Source organism: Thunnus albacares, chromosome 21 (assembly GCF_914725855.1).
Source record: "Thunnus albacares chromosome 21, fThuAlb1.1, whole genome shotgun sequence".
NCBI lineage: Eukaryota > Metazoa > Chordata > Actinopteri > Scombriformes > Scombridae > Thunnus > Thunnus albacares.
The window spans coordinates 27,420,571-27,436,721 of record NC_058126.1 but is presented as its reverse complement, the minus strand read 5'-3'; the positions used below and the strand labels follow the sequence as shown (position 1 = coordinate 27,436,721).

The 16,151-nt window shown below is 40.0% G+C and overlaps 1 protein-coding gene across 1 annotated transcript in view; it reads right to left on the bottom strand.

Moving 5' to 3' along the window:
- Positions 1-16,151, bottom strand: part of itprid1 (ITPR interacting domain containing 1) — a 63,136-nt gene that overhangs the window by 21,999 nt on the left and 24,986 nt on the right. Inside the window, exons 7-11 of the mRNA XM_044340386.1 lie at positions 11,704-11,781; positions 11,313-11,515; positions 9,273-9,796; positions 6,484-6,544; positions 88-200 (exon numbers count right to left, since the gene is read on the bottom strand). Coding sequence (XP_044196321.1) covers positions 88-200; positions 6,484-6,544; positions 9,273-9,796; positions 11,313-11,515; positions 11,704-11,781 — 979 coding nt within the window. The remainder of the gene's footprint in view (positions 1-87; positions 201-6,483; positions 6,545-9,272; positions 9,797-11,312; positions 11,516-11,703; positions 11,782-16,151) is intronic.

Here is a 16,151-nt window from a genome sequence, read left to right as displayed (position 1 = left end):
CCTGTTCTATACATAACGTATATACTATATAGAATTGAACTTAAGCCTCATAAAGTTGGGGCTTGTGAGACAAGTAAGTGAAGAGACCTTAAAGAGATCAGGTCCAGGTGACTGCAGCTGAGGGAGGGAGGGAATGAAAGGCTCTTCTAGAAAACCACTGCTGTCTGACTGGCCGCTGTTGGTTCGTATCATACCCCGTACTGCTCACACACACATGAGGAAGGAAAGGAAAAACAAAGGGAAGAAAGGACAGTCCATTATAATCATAACTTAACAACATCCAGTGTATCCAGACCAAAACTACAGTTTGTGAAGGTTTTAAAGCAACAGCAACATTTTGGGAATGTGGTTGTATTCTTTCTGACAAAGAGGCACACTCAATGGTGAAAGAAGTACTCAGATACTTACTTTACAGTGATGTAAAAGTAAAGTCCTGCATGAAAAATCCTACTTAAGTAAAAGTACATAAGTATTAGCAGCAAAATGCTTTGGATCGGGCTTGGCTGTCTGAGAATTAGTGGTGGAAGAAGTATTCAGATCCTTCACATATGTAAAAGTACCAATACAGCAAAAGTCCTGCATGAAAAATCTGTCTTAAGTATTATCAGCTTGATGTAGTTAAACTATTGCAGAAAAAGTAGTGGTTTGGTCCCTCTGACTGATATATTAGTATACATGACTTCATTAGATTATTAATACTGAAGCATCAGTGTTTAAGCAGCATGTTACTGTTATAGCTGCTGGAAGTGGAGTTAGTTTGAACTACCTTATATACAGTCAGCTAATTCAGCCTAGTAGTTCCCAACCTAGGGGTCAGGGCCTCCAAAGGGTCACCAGATAAATCTGAGGGGTCATGAGCTAATTCATGGTAGAGGAAAAAAGAACAAACAAAGTTCTGATACACAAATCTGTTTTCAGTTTTTGGACTTTTTTCTCTAATCTTTGATTTTTGGTAAAATACCAGATAATTTGAACATTTATTAAAATGAAACCATTTGAGAAGTTAAGAGGGAAAATCACTATTTGGTGGAGCTGTTAACAACTCATAGACATCTGAAATGTGACCCCATCTACACACTGCTTTTTGTAAGATGTCAAAAGCCAAAAAGGGTGGGTACCACTGGTTTAATCTTTAACAATGTGTTGTATTTTAAAAGCTTATTATATTATCTATTGTGTCAGATCTTAATCTGAAAAGTAACCAGTAACTAAAGCTGTCAAATAAATGTAGTGCAGTAGAACATACAATATTTTCCTCTGAACTGTAGTGGAGTGGAAATACTCAAGTTAAGTACAAGTACCTCAAAATTGTACTTAAATACAGTACTTGAGTGAATGTACTTAGATACTTTCCACTACTGGGCACATAAGAGTATATCAGTGTTATGTCTGTGTGGCAGGTACAGAGAGGTTAGCACAAATATAGATAATAAATGTTAGCCTCATCCAGACTTGCTAACACTCCTGTTTTTCCCAAGGTTCTCCTGTATTTCAAGACCCTGTCTCAGCACCCTCCCTTTTGTTGTTTCTCCCAGGAAACTCCCATAATTTGCATGGCCCCTTAAACTTGTTTATGAATAATCGTCATACTTAGATCTGTAAGTTTTGTATGTTTATCTGACATTACCCAAGTTGCCAGATCGTCAGTGGAACACAATCTACACACATAACCCAAATACTACATACAATTTCAACCCATCTGTATTTGCAACCTGGCAACCCCACAACCTGATTCAAGGGGCGTGTGTGCAGCTGCTTACTGTGCAGGCTGGTCAGCAGCTGCCAAGTTGGCCACATATAATTAAGTCTTTTTAGTGCATGTAACCTGGAGGAGTAAGAAAGCCACACACGCATACTCATACTCCCTTATACATACATACTTACAAGCATACAACAAAACGACACACACATAAACTCTGAGGCAAATGCATACATAGACACACTTATAATATCTGGCAGGTGTAAACCTGGAGGAGATTATGTGTTTGGTTGCATGTGTGTGTGTGTGTCCGTGTGTGTGTGTGTGTTTGTGTATCTGTCCACTATTCTATGCATTTTAAAGAAAACTGAGACTTGTTTACTTATTTACTATCCACAACCCCCCCACTGCAGAAGAGAGAGAGAGAGAGCATAAGGCAGGTAAACCAATAAGAGCTTATTCTAACACACATTTGTAGTGTATCATTAAAATTTTAGACCTTAAGTATGTAAGAGAAAAGTACAACTGGTAAAACAGCTTGCTCTGTCATGAACCCTGTGGCATGCTGTTTAATGATCTCAATATGAAAATGGACTTACTAACGCATCTAATGACATTGCATTCCTGTCTTAACGCATTTCTGCATCAAGACAGATTGTCCCATGATGTTGAAACTGTATGCAAATACATTGCATATTCATGTGCACTTGAACTGCGTATGTTAAAACACACTCTGCAAAGCCAAAGGATCTGCCTGTAAAGTCTCAAATATACATGTGACGAAAAGGTTTGCTTGCCTTTGAGGTGAAAATGAAAATGTTTTCATAAAATGAAAACTGACACACAAAATCCAAAATGGCTGACTTCCTGTCAGGCAACAAAATTTCAAAAAAATGTATTATGTCCAGAATGATGAATTTCATAAACATCAAAGCAACTTTATCCCAACATGGCCCTGCATTTGGGGATGCTGTGGAGTCCGCTGGCCATGCCCAAGCCCAATCACTACAGAACTTTGCAATTTTCACCAGTTCTGATGTGTGTACCAATATTCGTGAATTTTCAAGCATTCCAAGCCCCTCAAAAATGCAATGGCATAGGGGACTAATAATAATTAAAGCTGCAAGCAGGGATGAATGGGCCCTGGTGGCACCTCATGTGCTTCGGAGGGAGTGGCAGCTGTGGTATCAATACTACAACTCCCTGTTTAATGCCCCAAAAAAGTTTTGGGAAAAATTGACTGGCACGCCATGTCAAGGGCATTCCATGAAAACTAAAAAGCTTCACTATTTGGCATTGCAAAGGTGTTTAGATAATACATACCATATTTGAAGTCACTCAGGTTAAATCTCTAAGAGGAATTTGTTAAAGTACATCACTTGTGAATGGCTTCACTTTGGGAAAAAAATGTGAAGTAGATTCAAAATGGCTGACTTCCTGTCGGAATTAGAGTATGACTCCAAGGGGTCTCTTTTCTCTTGAATGTGTGCCAATTTTTGTGAGTTTTTAGCATCCTAAGCCCCTCAAAAATACAATGATGTACTATAATAATAATAATAATAATAATAATAATAATAATAATAATAATAATAATAATAATAATCCCTTTGAAATTAAAGCTGCAAGCAGCGATGAAAGGGCCCTTGCACCTCGCATGCATAGGAGGGAGCGGCAGCCATGGAATTGCTACTGGAGGTCTATTAACATGGCTCTGGATTTTCAGGGTTATTGGACCTTGTGTGAATGTGTAAATTATTACTGCAGTACGTGGTGTTGGAGATGACTTATTAGAAATTATGTATACATTTAATGAACTATGTGCTATTTAGGCCTTACTTCCTGTTGCCCGTAGACAATACTACATAAGTGAAATATTATTGCAGCAATACATTTATCAGAGGGCAACTGACATGGATATACATTTTCATGAATATTGGACATTGCATGTAGGAGATAACTATCACTTCCTGTGTCCACTATGTGGTGCTGGAGATTACACATCATTGTGCTGTATATCATGTGTAGACCACACCATGTAAATTTCATGTAAATCAGATGACATTTGTCATGTAAAGTCGACTTCCTATTATCAGTAGGTGGCGCTATGACTATGACTCAATATTGACATGTATATGTGCTCAGGCCTGGACTCTTATCAAGAATGAGAAATTTGGGGCAGATTGGACAATAAAAAGCTGAGTTACAACAACTTCCTGTTTTATGCCCTAAACATGTTTTGGTCGTTCCATGAAAACTAAAAAGCTTCACAATTTATCATCATGAAGGTCTTTAGATGTAATTGCTCAATTGACCAATTGAAGTTGCTCAAGTTAAATCTCTAGGAGGAGTTTATTAAAATACAATGCCTGTCAATGGCTTCACTTTGCGAAAAAAAAGATCAAATTTAAAGGTAGGGGCTTTGACTTTGAAATATTCTAGAGGTTGCCCTCGAGCCATTTTGCCACACCCATATCAGATATCAAGGTATGCTGCTTTAGATGCATGGGCAAAGTTTTGTGAGTTTTCGAACACCCCTAGCACATCAAAAATGCTAAAAGTAATTAGGGGGTGCTTTAGAGCCAATGTGCAATGCCCAAGCCCAACTGTAATACTAATCGCATTACTTTCTAATTCAAACATAGGTAAAAAGTTTTGAGTTTTTGCGCATCCTAAAGGCCTAAAATGTGTTTGTAGAATGAAAATTCATGCATGAAATCCAAAATGGCTGACTTCCTGTTGGGTGAAAAATTTTGAAAAAAATAAACATTATGTCAAGAATAATGAGAACAGTGAACCCACTGAATTTCATGCACATCAAAGAAAATGTTCCAAAATGGCCTTGTGTTTGGGGTTGCTATAGAACCCGCTAGCCACGCCCAAGCCCAATCACTACAGAACTTTGCAATTTTCGTTCTGAAGTGTGTGCCAATTTTTGTGAGTTTTCGAGCATCCTAAGCCCCCTAAAAAAGCAATGACGTGGGGTAATAATAATAATAATAATAATAATAATGATAATAATGATAATAATAATACTTTCAAATACAATAGGTTCCTCACACTTTCAGTGCCAGGGACTGTTGGGCCCCTGGCACTGAAACTGTATGTTATGACCACACCATGTAATTTTTATGTAAATCAGGTGACATTTGTCACGTAAGGTCAACTTCCTGTTGTCAGTAGGCTATATCAATGACTCAATATTGACATGTAGATGTGTTCAGGCTTGGACTGTTATCAAGTATGAGAAATTTGGGGCAGATTGGATGACGTATAGTAGAGTTACTACAACTTCCTGTTGTTTTGCACCTCAAAAATGCTAAAAGTAATTAGGGGGTGCTATAGAGCCGACATTCCAGACCCATGCCCAATTGCAATATCAAATTGAAATACATACTAGTCCGAACATGGGTGCAAAGTTTTGTGAGTTTTTGCTAATACTAATCTTTACAAAAACAATATGTTCCTTCCACTTTCAGTGTCAAGGACCACTGTGCCCTGGCACTTTCGTGTTACGGTCCTAATAATAGCGCACAGATTGGGACTCGTAGTGTAGTGAGGTTACATTGCTGTCTCTGTCCTTCTCCTCTACTCTGTTCTGCTGTCTGTGTATCAGCTATATAAAAAGCTGCAGGTCTGTGTGTCTGGTAGAGCTGAGCTTTGGCTGAGTAGTCAGTGAAGTAATCTGTGGTTGGGGAGACAGGGGTTGGAACCTTCCTTTCTTAGAACATAGTTCACTGGGATTTGCAATGGTGAAAATTTTTATCCTCTACAATGTGCAAATAATAACCTGTCATCATTTTGAAGTATAACTAAGAAACCACATCTGAATTTCTCAGTTGAAAGACAGTGTTGCATATCCTAGTGACAAATCTGGAAGTTTAATCAACATTTTCAAATAGTTGTTTTGAATGTCCTTTCACTGTTGACCACAGCCTTTTTTTACACATCTTTTCAACAGGAAAATGCTCACTGGGATGTCACTAATGGTTGTTTGGCTGTGTGCGCTGTCATGATGTGTAGGCTTACATGAAATTTTGTTGGATTTGTGTGGTAGGAGGGGGTGGCCATCATGTATTTTGTTGTCATATTCCACTACATACACAGTTTGTGTGATGATTTGATTATATCTAAGGAGGATTTGCATTTTGCTTAAGAATTTAGCTGTGTTTTGTTTTGGTGATAACTCTCATTCTCTCTGTGCTGTTTGCTCATTGCTAAGGCTGGACTAACGACTTAATTTTTGTTTTCTTTGTTGAATTGTCATAGGTAACTTTTTCAGCACTATAGGAGAGGACACAGTGTAAGCTGGGCTGGTAGCTTGCTTTTTTCCTGACAAGGGAAGGGGAGTCAGAGGGCTACAACTACTACTACTACTACTGGGGCAAACAATGCTCATACTGCTCAGGACAGATTAAAAACCCATTTTATGTTGTAGCATTTTGGTTAAATTAAGCAACTTTTGCTTCGGCAACATTCTTGTTTTTGTTCATTAACTTTGTATTTGAAAATGCCTGTGCTACACTGTGATGCACTCTGACGCAGACATCGAGTGAACCCTTTTTCTTTTAAGAGTGTGTAGTTAACAAATTTGTAATGCATTTTTGTGTTAAAGTATGGGTTAATCATTATCTTAATATGAGGGGTTCTCTTGACACATAGTGATATTGGAATTTTTATCCTGTAAAAGTATATGTTTCCTACCATGTTTAAAGATCGGCCTGATCCCCCTGGGAAAACTGAATGCCCTCTTGTTTTTTTGTTCTGGCTACGGGGCTGTGACCCACCTAAGTTGTCTGCTCCTCCAGCGTAGCTCCCTGTGACACTACTTTCATCAAAACTGTGGATCTGGAATGAGATATGAAATAAGATAACATTAGTAAACTTTGCATGGGAAGTGGTAGTAGCATGATAGTAGATTTGTTTCTCATATTCTGCCCCACTTATTTCAACTCTTTCTCCTATATGCAGTCGCATACATATGTGCTTTGTTGACCTCCTAACTGTCACTATGTAATGTATCTTTCACTATTACAATGTAATAGTGAGGAGGTCAACAAAGCACAAAGCCATCAACTTTGACACTACTGATGAGTTTTGCATAATGTCTGATGTCTGCTGAGACTGTCCTCACAAGAACAGCGATAGCATTACTTGTTTCAGCAAGAGGCCAAAAACAACATGAGGTTAAGTGACAAAGCCCTGTAGCAGCTGTAGGAATTGTGACTCTGGTCAGAGGGAGCAATGGAGGAAACAATGTGACATTATTCTAAGGTGACAGAGGGAGGAGGTCAGGGTGGATGGGTGGTTAAACAAAATTTCAGCCTTAACATTGGTGATCACAGTTTGTTACCCCTTTCCTACTGACAGTTAAAGCTGGTTTCTTTTAACTTCTCTAAATGTAAGAAAGTTATTATTATTATAAACCATGAAGACGAAGGTCTCCTAACTAGTAATTTTGACCCAAACTATGATGTGATGTTCCCTGGTTCATCTTGGGGTTTGATCTTGGATTAACCTGTATTTCTCCTTCTGCAGGTGATCATTAGTGTAACCTTGAACACCTGAGGGCCCATGGTGTTTCCAGGTTATTTAAGTCTGGCTGCAGCAGGCAGTTCTCTCTGACACTTAGCTGCTGTGCTGCTGCAGCTCTACCTCTGCTGCAGCTCTCTCTGTTTCTCCCTTCACTGTTTGGTTTGGTTATGTTACTTTAGTTATTTACTTTGTTTTTATGCACCTTCACAACACTCACACACATATCCTCCGCTCATGCACATTGCACACTTCTGACTTTACTGATTTCCACACCCCATACTTTACATACCTAGTTAATTCTTTATTTGGTTCAATTTGGCTTGATTTTGGTGTAATAAAATATCTTTTTGTTAAAATTTAACACTGATGTGTCTCCCTTTTGTTGTGGCCGTTTGAGCCAGGTCATTCAATTCAATTCAATTCAGTTCAATTTAATTCAATACAATTTTATTTATGTTTATATTTATATGCGCCAAATCACAACGAAAGTCATCTCAGGGCACTTTTCACATAGAGCAGGTCTAGACCGTCCTCTTTAATTTACAGAGACACAACAATTCCCCCATGAACAAGCACTTGGCGACAGCGGTAAGAAAAAACTCCCCTTTAACGACAAGAAACCTCCGCAGCAGAACCCAGCTCTAGGTGGGCAGCCACCTTGACCAGCTGGGTTGAGAAAGAAAGAAAGGGGGGTGAGGGGGGCAAAATAACAACAATAATAACAATAACAATCACTTTTCCTAACCTAACCACTTTGTTTTTGTGCCTAAACCTAAGCTCACCTTAACCAAAGCATTCAGAAAACAGTGATGACACCCTGCTGATAAGTACATCAGATCAGAAAACACATATGTGTCATTCTGGAGGGCAATGGCCAACAACATAATTTGTCATATAATTTTGAGGACCTGTTGCTCATGGTTCAAGTATTGATTTTTTCAATATTTAACCAAGACCACCATCCTTTTATAGATTGTTTTAAATTGCCTAAACATAAGCATAAATATATAACTCATACATTAGGAGAAGATATTGGAGTTAAAACCATGGAAAAACATTGATTAATACAAATACAGTATGTCAAATATGAACACACTGCACTTAGGTTCAATCAAAATGTACCATTAAAGACATACTCATGGGCTGTCTTTTGAAGATCTGGTGATATACTGTATATGTTAAGATTTTCCATAGATATTCCAAGATATTCCATGCAGAATGAACTTTAATGTTGTTACTCTTTCCAGTTAGTATTTAGTCATCACTTTATATTGTCTGCAGCATTTTTGATGGTATTATATAAAACCGCAATGGTGATATACTTGGAATGGCAAAAAATAAAAATAAAAAAACATAATTGTGGCCAACATACATCTATATACTGTATATGTCAATGATATATGAATGCAAATCATTGTAGGCACATTTGCACATCATGTATATAAATGGGATTGGTCAGAAAATAGGATATGTTTTGTTAGAATGGAGTTATTGTGACTCAAGTTCAGGAACAAGACCATGTCCCGCTCCATCTCACTAATTCCTGTGCCTTACTAAGCCAATCACCTGTGTATAACTGTGCATAGGTGTGTTTGACCCTTTTCTCTCCTGTTTGTCTCAGTTCTCATGACCCTCCCCCTCAAACCCCATTCTCCTCCTCTCTCTCCTCTCAGTGGGAGAACATGCAAACTGACAGTGGCTCAGTGTTTAGCACTGTAGCCTCACAGCAAGAAGGTCCTGGGTTTGATCAAAATTAAATTCATAGGAAGAAAGCACTTTTTCTGTATAATCATATGGTGAACAAATATAATATTTCAAAGTAAAGACAGAAATCTTGCATGGTGAATTAGAGTACTTTGGACATTTTGGTAACCAGTGGAATCTGTTAATCACTCTGACCACAGCCTCTGCTCTCCACGAGGAAGTATGTTTCCAAGTCTATGGGGAGTAAGTGTTTGGTATTCAAGTTGTATTATTTTATATTATTGTGTTAATGGGACAGTTAGTGTTTTGCTTTTGATGAACTTGCAGTTCGACTTGCCTCTTCCATTTCAAATGATTCCTTGGCCTGCCCTGGACTCTTCTTCCTCTGTAAAAAAGTGTTGGCTGTCAGGGGGTAACCTTCCCTCAGGGGCCTATGTCTGAGTGCTCCCTCTCGGACATTGAAAGAAGCCATGTGAAGCTGGGGGTCTGGACTTGCTCCTTGCTCCTCTACCAGAGGACTCAGACACACAGTCTCCTGAAGTCCAGGTTTGACTCTCTTTAAGGGGACTTTCTCATCTCCAAGGCTGGGTGGAAGCTGCAGTGACCCTGTTGAAGCACTGGGAGGAGTGGTGGCAGGAGGTGTGGTTGGGTCCTGGGTGTTAGGGCTGTGGCATATTTGGCTTTGTGACTTCTTCGATGCTCGTCGGAGCAGCATGCCCATGCGCTTCCTCCTCTCCCGAGCCTCAGGGGCCAGGTCTTTCCCCGGCGGTGCTCTGAAAAGGGAGGAAGAGGAGGAAGATCCCACCAAGGAGGAAAAGGCTGTAGTTACCTGCTGGAGAACTTCCAGCTGTCTAAAACGATCTGAAGGCGACAGAGGAGAAGAGAAAAGACGAGGATTTGAAACAGGTCATGGAACAAGTAACTCACTGAAAATAGTGTCTACAGCATTATCTACTTACTATACCAGATCTGACTTTTCTAAAACCATGATATTTTACCAACAACTAATATCACTGACAGAATGTAAGTATTCACCATAACCAACCTAATCCAAACATTAAATCAAAAACACAAGCACCCCACCCCACCCCTCAACAGACATTATGTCTGAAACTTTCAATTAAGAGCAAATTGTAAATTATTTGTTGTTGTTACTAGTATAAGTTATTACACATCCATATAACACTTTTAAAACTGTGTGAGGTACAAATGTGCAGACTAAAAAAACGCTACAATTAAAATCATTAAAAGAAAAAATTAACTGAAAAAAAAAAAATTAGTAAAACAATTTGCCTGTACATGATGTGCATTTTGAATATTAGATTTCAATGTACTGTATGTACATGTGGATATTTCTGCCACATGATCTCTAATTAACTATATCAGTTCCTGCAACCATCTTTGAAAATGTGAACCTGTTGCTGATCATGTGATGAGTGAAATTAAGGAAGCAACATGTGCTTGTGCTCTCACAAATTTGTATGCTGTGTTTGACACATGCATACTACATTCAGTTGATGTGGGCATCCCTTGTGTGTGCTGTAATCCTTATTTACACCGGGGTCCACCTACTTTAGTATGTCTGTCTCTGTTTTTCCTGGTTTGGTCTAGGCCCTTTGGTTCCAATGAAGGGAAATCTTGACGCTCCAGCATACAGTGACATTTTGGACAATAGTGTTCTTATAACTTTGTGTCAACAGTTTGTGTTTGGCCCTTCCCTGTTTCAACATGAATGAAAAAGACAATGTGCACAAAGCCAGCTCCATAATGAAATGATGTTCCCAGTTTGGTGTGGAGGAATTTGACTTGCCTACACAGAGCTCAGAAGTCAACCCCATCTAACACCTTGAGGATGAACTGGAACACTGACTGTTAACCAGGCCTCATAACCCAACATCAGTATTGGACCTCACTGATGATATTATGTCTAAAGGACCAGAATCTAGGATTTAGTGGCACCTAGCGGTGAGGTTGCAGATTTCAACCGACTGAATACTCCTCCCCTGTCCTGTTTGGTTTGTCCATTCTGGGCTACTGTAGAAACATGACTTTGCAACACGGCGGCCCTGTGGAAGAGGACCTGCTTTCAATTTTTATTTTCATGGGATTAAACACTAATTAAAACATACTTATGAATATTATATTCTGTTTTCTGCTAAGTCCCTCTGCTAGATGCCACTGAATTCTACAGGCTGGACCTGATCTGAGCAAATCCCTGCAACCAGGTTCCAACATCTTGTAGAATGAGACATGAAGGATAAACAAAGTGCATGATGCCAGTATTGGGATGGCATGGTAAATATTGTCATGCATTTATCACTTGACATGCTTTCCACACATGTGTAACACTGGTCATAATGCTAAAACTATGACTTACTGCTGACATCTGGGTTCTCCAGGTCCAACCGGTTCTTCTGGGCCTCCAGAAATACCTGCAGGTTTATTCCTCTTGCCTGAGACTGATGGTTGATGAATCGAGCCGGGATGCGACCAGAGAGGTCAGGTTCATCACAACCGAAGCCCAGATCCAGCAAAACCTCCTCTGGGTCATCATTCCACAGGTTGAGTATGTCCATCACACTGCCAACAGGAGAAGGGCCAATGCAGCATTACTCATACCAGAGTACATCTCACTATGTACTGTACACTAATAAAGTTTCATCTGAAGTGTGTGTGTGTGTGTGTGTGTGTGTGTGTGTGTGTGTGTGTGTGTGTGTGTGTGTGTGAGAGAGAGAGACAGAGACAGAGACAGAGAAGCAGCGTCTAACCTGAGTGGTCCTGAGTGACCTGAAGTTGCTGAGCTGAGGCTGTTCCACCTGCTGAGAGCTGGATGTGACCTCCTCCACCTAAACAAGTACAATACACAGCAAAGGCTTCACAGTTCCATTCACACGCACTTTTTCCCCCCATGTATTTATTTATGGATTGCTGATATTGTAACCCATTGAATTCCTAATATCACATTTGTATTGAAAAAGGTATATCATCCCAAAATAAGTTCATGATGTTCAAGTTGGTTTCATCATGGAGTAATTTGTCTCAGTCCAAACAGTTTTGACAGTCTAATGATTAAGTTCAAATTGTAATCTGCCTTTTGTAAAAATGCAGTTTACGTAAATCATATATGACTTTTCTGAAAACACCAAGATCAACAATGAATTTCTCCTACTAACAAGTATTGTGTGTGTATCAAAGCCTGATATACAGTACCATACTCCTCTGTGCCATTGACCTCCATTGTTGATCAAAAACTATTAAAAACACATCAATGAGCCACACTATTGCACTGGGTGAAATGTTCCTTCATTACCATGAACACACACACTGCAGTTTATTTTGACTCAGTCAAACACACACCATCATGCTGCCACAAATACTCACAAGAGCACAAAATATGGATTAATCCACTGCTGAAGTAGTCCCCAACAAATGTAATATTTTCTTGTGTTTGTGTAACGTTTGCTGAAGACTACACTGACAAGCTATTTTAGGATATCACTGAACCTAGGGTAGGGAAAGGTAGGGAACTTGTAAAGTAATGAGAAAAAGACCAACACATTCTTGGTTTTGTTTTTTCATGGGATTTGTTGACAATAGAAAAAAAGACAGAACCTCAGCCTTATAGTTAAAGGTTAATCTTAATTTTTATTAATTATTGTGGGTTAGACCTACCCAGAGCTGTTTGACAGTGTAGTGATTTTAACGACCAAACTGTAAGATTAATAACTTTTTGTGTTACAGTAACTATGTTACATGTCAGTAACATAGTTACTGACATCTTTTCCATCTTTTGGCAATCAATTGGCTGATTATAACCAATCTTAACTGATGCAACCTTATTTCAAACTCCAACACATTCTACTGCTGCATTGTTCAAAACCAACTGCGCAGCCATGCCCCGTTAGAGAAACTGCAGCCCCCTATCCACGGTGCACAAGATGCAACAGGTCAAATTTCAAAAGTGGAAGATAGATCTTCAAGACATATTTTGAATAACAGCTATTGTGTACTCACATTTTGCTCCTGGTCTTTGTTGATCAGAACCGTCTCTAACCTGTTCTCCTTGTTCTTTTGTACTTACCCCCTCTGCCCTTAGTGATTCATATTTTCTGTACAGCTGTCTAGCATTGTCATAACTTTCCGCCAATCTTTTCCCTTTCTATGCAAACTGTGCTGTGTGCTGTGCAGAGGGGGGAGATGAAGCTTATTTGCCTGGTAAATATAACTTGTAGTTACGTGTCTAACTATATGTTCAGGTCCTGAAGCTGTTATCACAGCCTGAACCAACAACTGTCAAAGACTGATCACAGCAGTATATTACCTTTTAATATTGTTTAAAAATTGATCACAGAATATGGATTCATTCTAAATACAAATAAAAATTAAAGCTGCAAGCAGCGATGATCGGGCCCTCGCACCCCAGCGCATGTCGAAGTGACGCTCAGTCGAAGGGCTTTTGTCAGTGACTTGTTGTGTAAAGTTTGAGGCAGATCCAACCGTGTACACTCAAGTTATATCAATTTCCTCTGTCATGGCGAAACATCAAAACTCAACGCCACGCCACGGCCAAACCATCATGATCATACACTAGTCTAGATGACACACACTGATTTTGAAGTCCTTACCATGGATTCTGTAGGAGGAGTTCTTTAAAATACAAGGTATGCGAAATGGCCAAGAAAAGGCGAAAATGTACCATTTTTTTCAAGATGGCCGACTTCCTGTTCCACTTACAATAAGGCTTCAAGAGGCTTTTTTGTGCGTGTTGACATTATACATGTGCCCTGTGAATTTCATCTTTCTACGTTAATCTGGAAGGCGGGGCTGCAATTTTGAAATTTTAAAGGGGGCGCTGTTGAGCCATTTTGCCACGCCCATTCAAAGCGACCACATAGGATTTGAGCTGACATCACTCTAGACATGTGTGTCAAGTTTCATGACTGTAGAGCAATCCCTTCTCCCTGAAAAACAGTATCATATTTCATGGCGAAGGATGTGTCGCCATGGTAACAGCATTCAGTTTTGGGTCATGAGCTGCCAAATGTAGCATCACCAAGGTCTTGTTTATTAGCTGACTTAATTTCAGGTGCATCAGCCAAATTTCCTAGGAGTAATTAGACAAAGTACGACGCATGATACTTCCTGTTGCCAGTAGGTGGCGCTATGACTTTGGCTAAATATGAGACTGAACATGTGTTCAGATTGGGACTCTTAACAAGCATATGAAATTTGGAAAAGATCAGACCACGTGGAGTCAAGTTATAAGGCATTGAAATTTCATGGCGTCACATCGAAATTCGCCGCGTCGCCATGGCAACACCTTTCGACGAAGGGTCACCAACTTCATAATATAAGATCTCCAAGGTCTTGAGGCTATTCTCAGTAAATTTCAGCTGGATTCCATCACCGTGCTGCCCACAGGGCGTCAGAGCGTAAAACATGTAACTTCCTGTTGCCAGGAGGTGGCGCTATGACTCATATCCTGTATTGTCACATGGACCCGTTCAGGGCGGGACTCTTATGAAGCACAAAAGGTTTGGCTCTCTTAGGATCATGTATGCCGGAGTTATAGCCGTTTCATTTTTCATGGCGAAGGATCGAAATTCGCCGCCCAGCCACGCCCCCTAGGAAAGACTAATGAGAATTGTTTTAATAACTTTTAATCTCCTATGCCTGTAGATGATACGGACCGAATTTGAAAGTCCTGGGGTCAAATCTCTAGGAGGAGTTCGTTAAAGTATGCGGGCTGGAAATGACAAAATCGGTGCAAAATTTCAACTTTGATACAAAATGGCCGACTTCCCGTTGGAGTTAGGCTATGTGTCCTTGAGACTTTTTGGTGCGTCTGGTCATGATACATATGCATACCGAATTTCGTTCTCCTACGACAATCTGTATCGAGGGGCTCAATTTTCTTGACTTTCTAGGTGGCGCTGTCGAGCCATTTTGTCCTGCTTTATTTCGAGACCCATAAAATATCGCAATTTTCGCCAGTCCTGACATCTGTGCAAATTTTCATGAGTTTTCGTGCATGTTTAGGCCCTCAAAAATGCGTTTGTTTCGGAGGAATAATAATAATAATAATAATTAAAGCTGCAAGCAGCGATGATCGGGCCCTCGCACCCCAGCGCATGTCCAAGTGACGCTCAGTCGAAGGGCTTTTGTCAGTGACTTGTTGTGTAAAGTTTGAGGCAGATCCAACCGTGTACACTCAAGTTATATCAATTTCCTCTGTCATGGCGAAACATCAAAACTCAACGCCACGCCACGGCCAAACCATCATGATCATACACTAGTCTAGATGACACACACTGATTTTGAAGTCCTTACGATGGATTCTGTAGAAGTTCTTTAAAATACAAGGTATGCGAAATGGCCAAGAAAAGGCGAAAATGTACCATTTTTTTCAAGATGGCCGACTTCCTGTTCCACTTACAATAAGGCTTCAAGAGGCTTTTTTGTGCGTGTTGACATTATACATGTGCCCTGTGAATTTCATCTTTCTACGTTAATCTGGAAGGCGGGGCTGCAATTTTTTAGCATCACCAAGGTCTTGTTTATTAGCTGACTTAATTTCAGGTGCATCAGCCAAATTTCCTAGGAGTAATTAGACAAAGTACGACGCATGATACTTCCTGTTGCCAGTAGGTGGCGCTATGACTTTGGCTAAATATGAGACTGAACATGTGTTCAGATTGGGACTCTTAACAAGCATATGAAATTTGGAAAAGATCAGACCACGTGGAGTCAAGTTATAAGGCATTGAAATTTCATGGCGTCACATCGAAATTCGCCGCGTCGCCATGGCAACACCTTTCGACGAAGGGTCACCAACTTCATAATATAAGATCTCCAAGGTCTTGAGGCTATTCTCAGTAAATTTCAGCTGGATTCCATCACCGTGCTGCCCACAGGGCGTCAGAGCGTAAAACATGTAACTTCCTGTTGCCAGGAGGTGGCGCTATGACTCATATCCTGTATTGTCACATGGACCCGTTCAGGGCGGGACTCTTATGAAGCACAAAAGGTTTGGCTCTCTTAGGATCATGTATGCCGGAGTTATAGCCGTTTCATTTTTCATGGCGAAGGATCGAAATTCGCCGCCCAGCCACGCCCCCTAGGAAAGACTAATGAGAATTGTTTTAATAACTTTTAATCTCCTATGCCTGTAGATGATACGGACCGAATTTGAAAGTCCTGGGGTCAAATCTCTAGG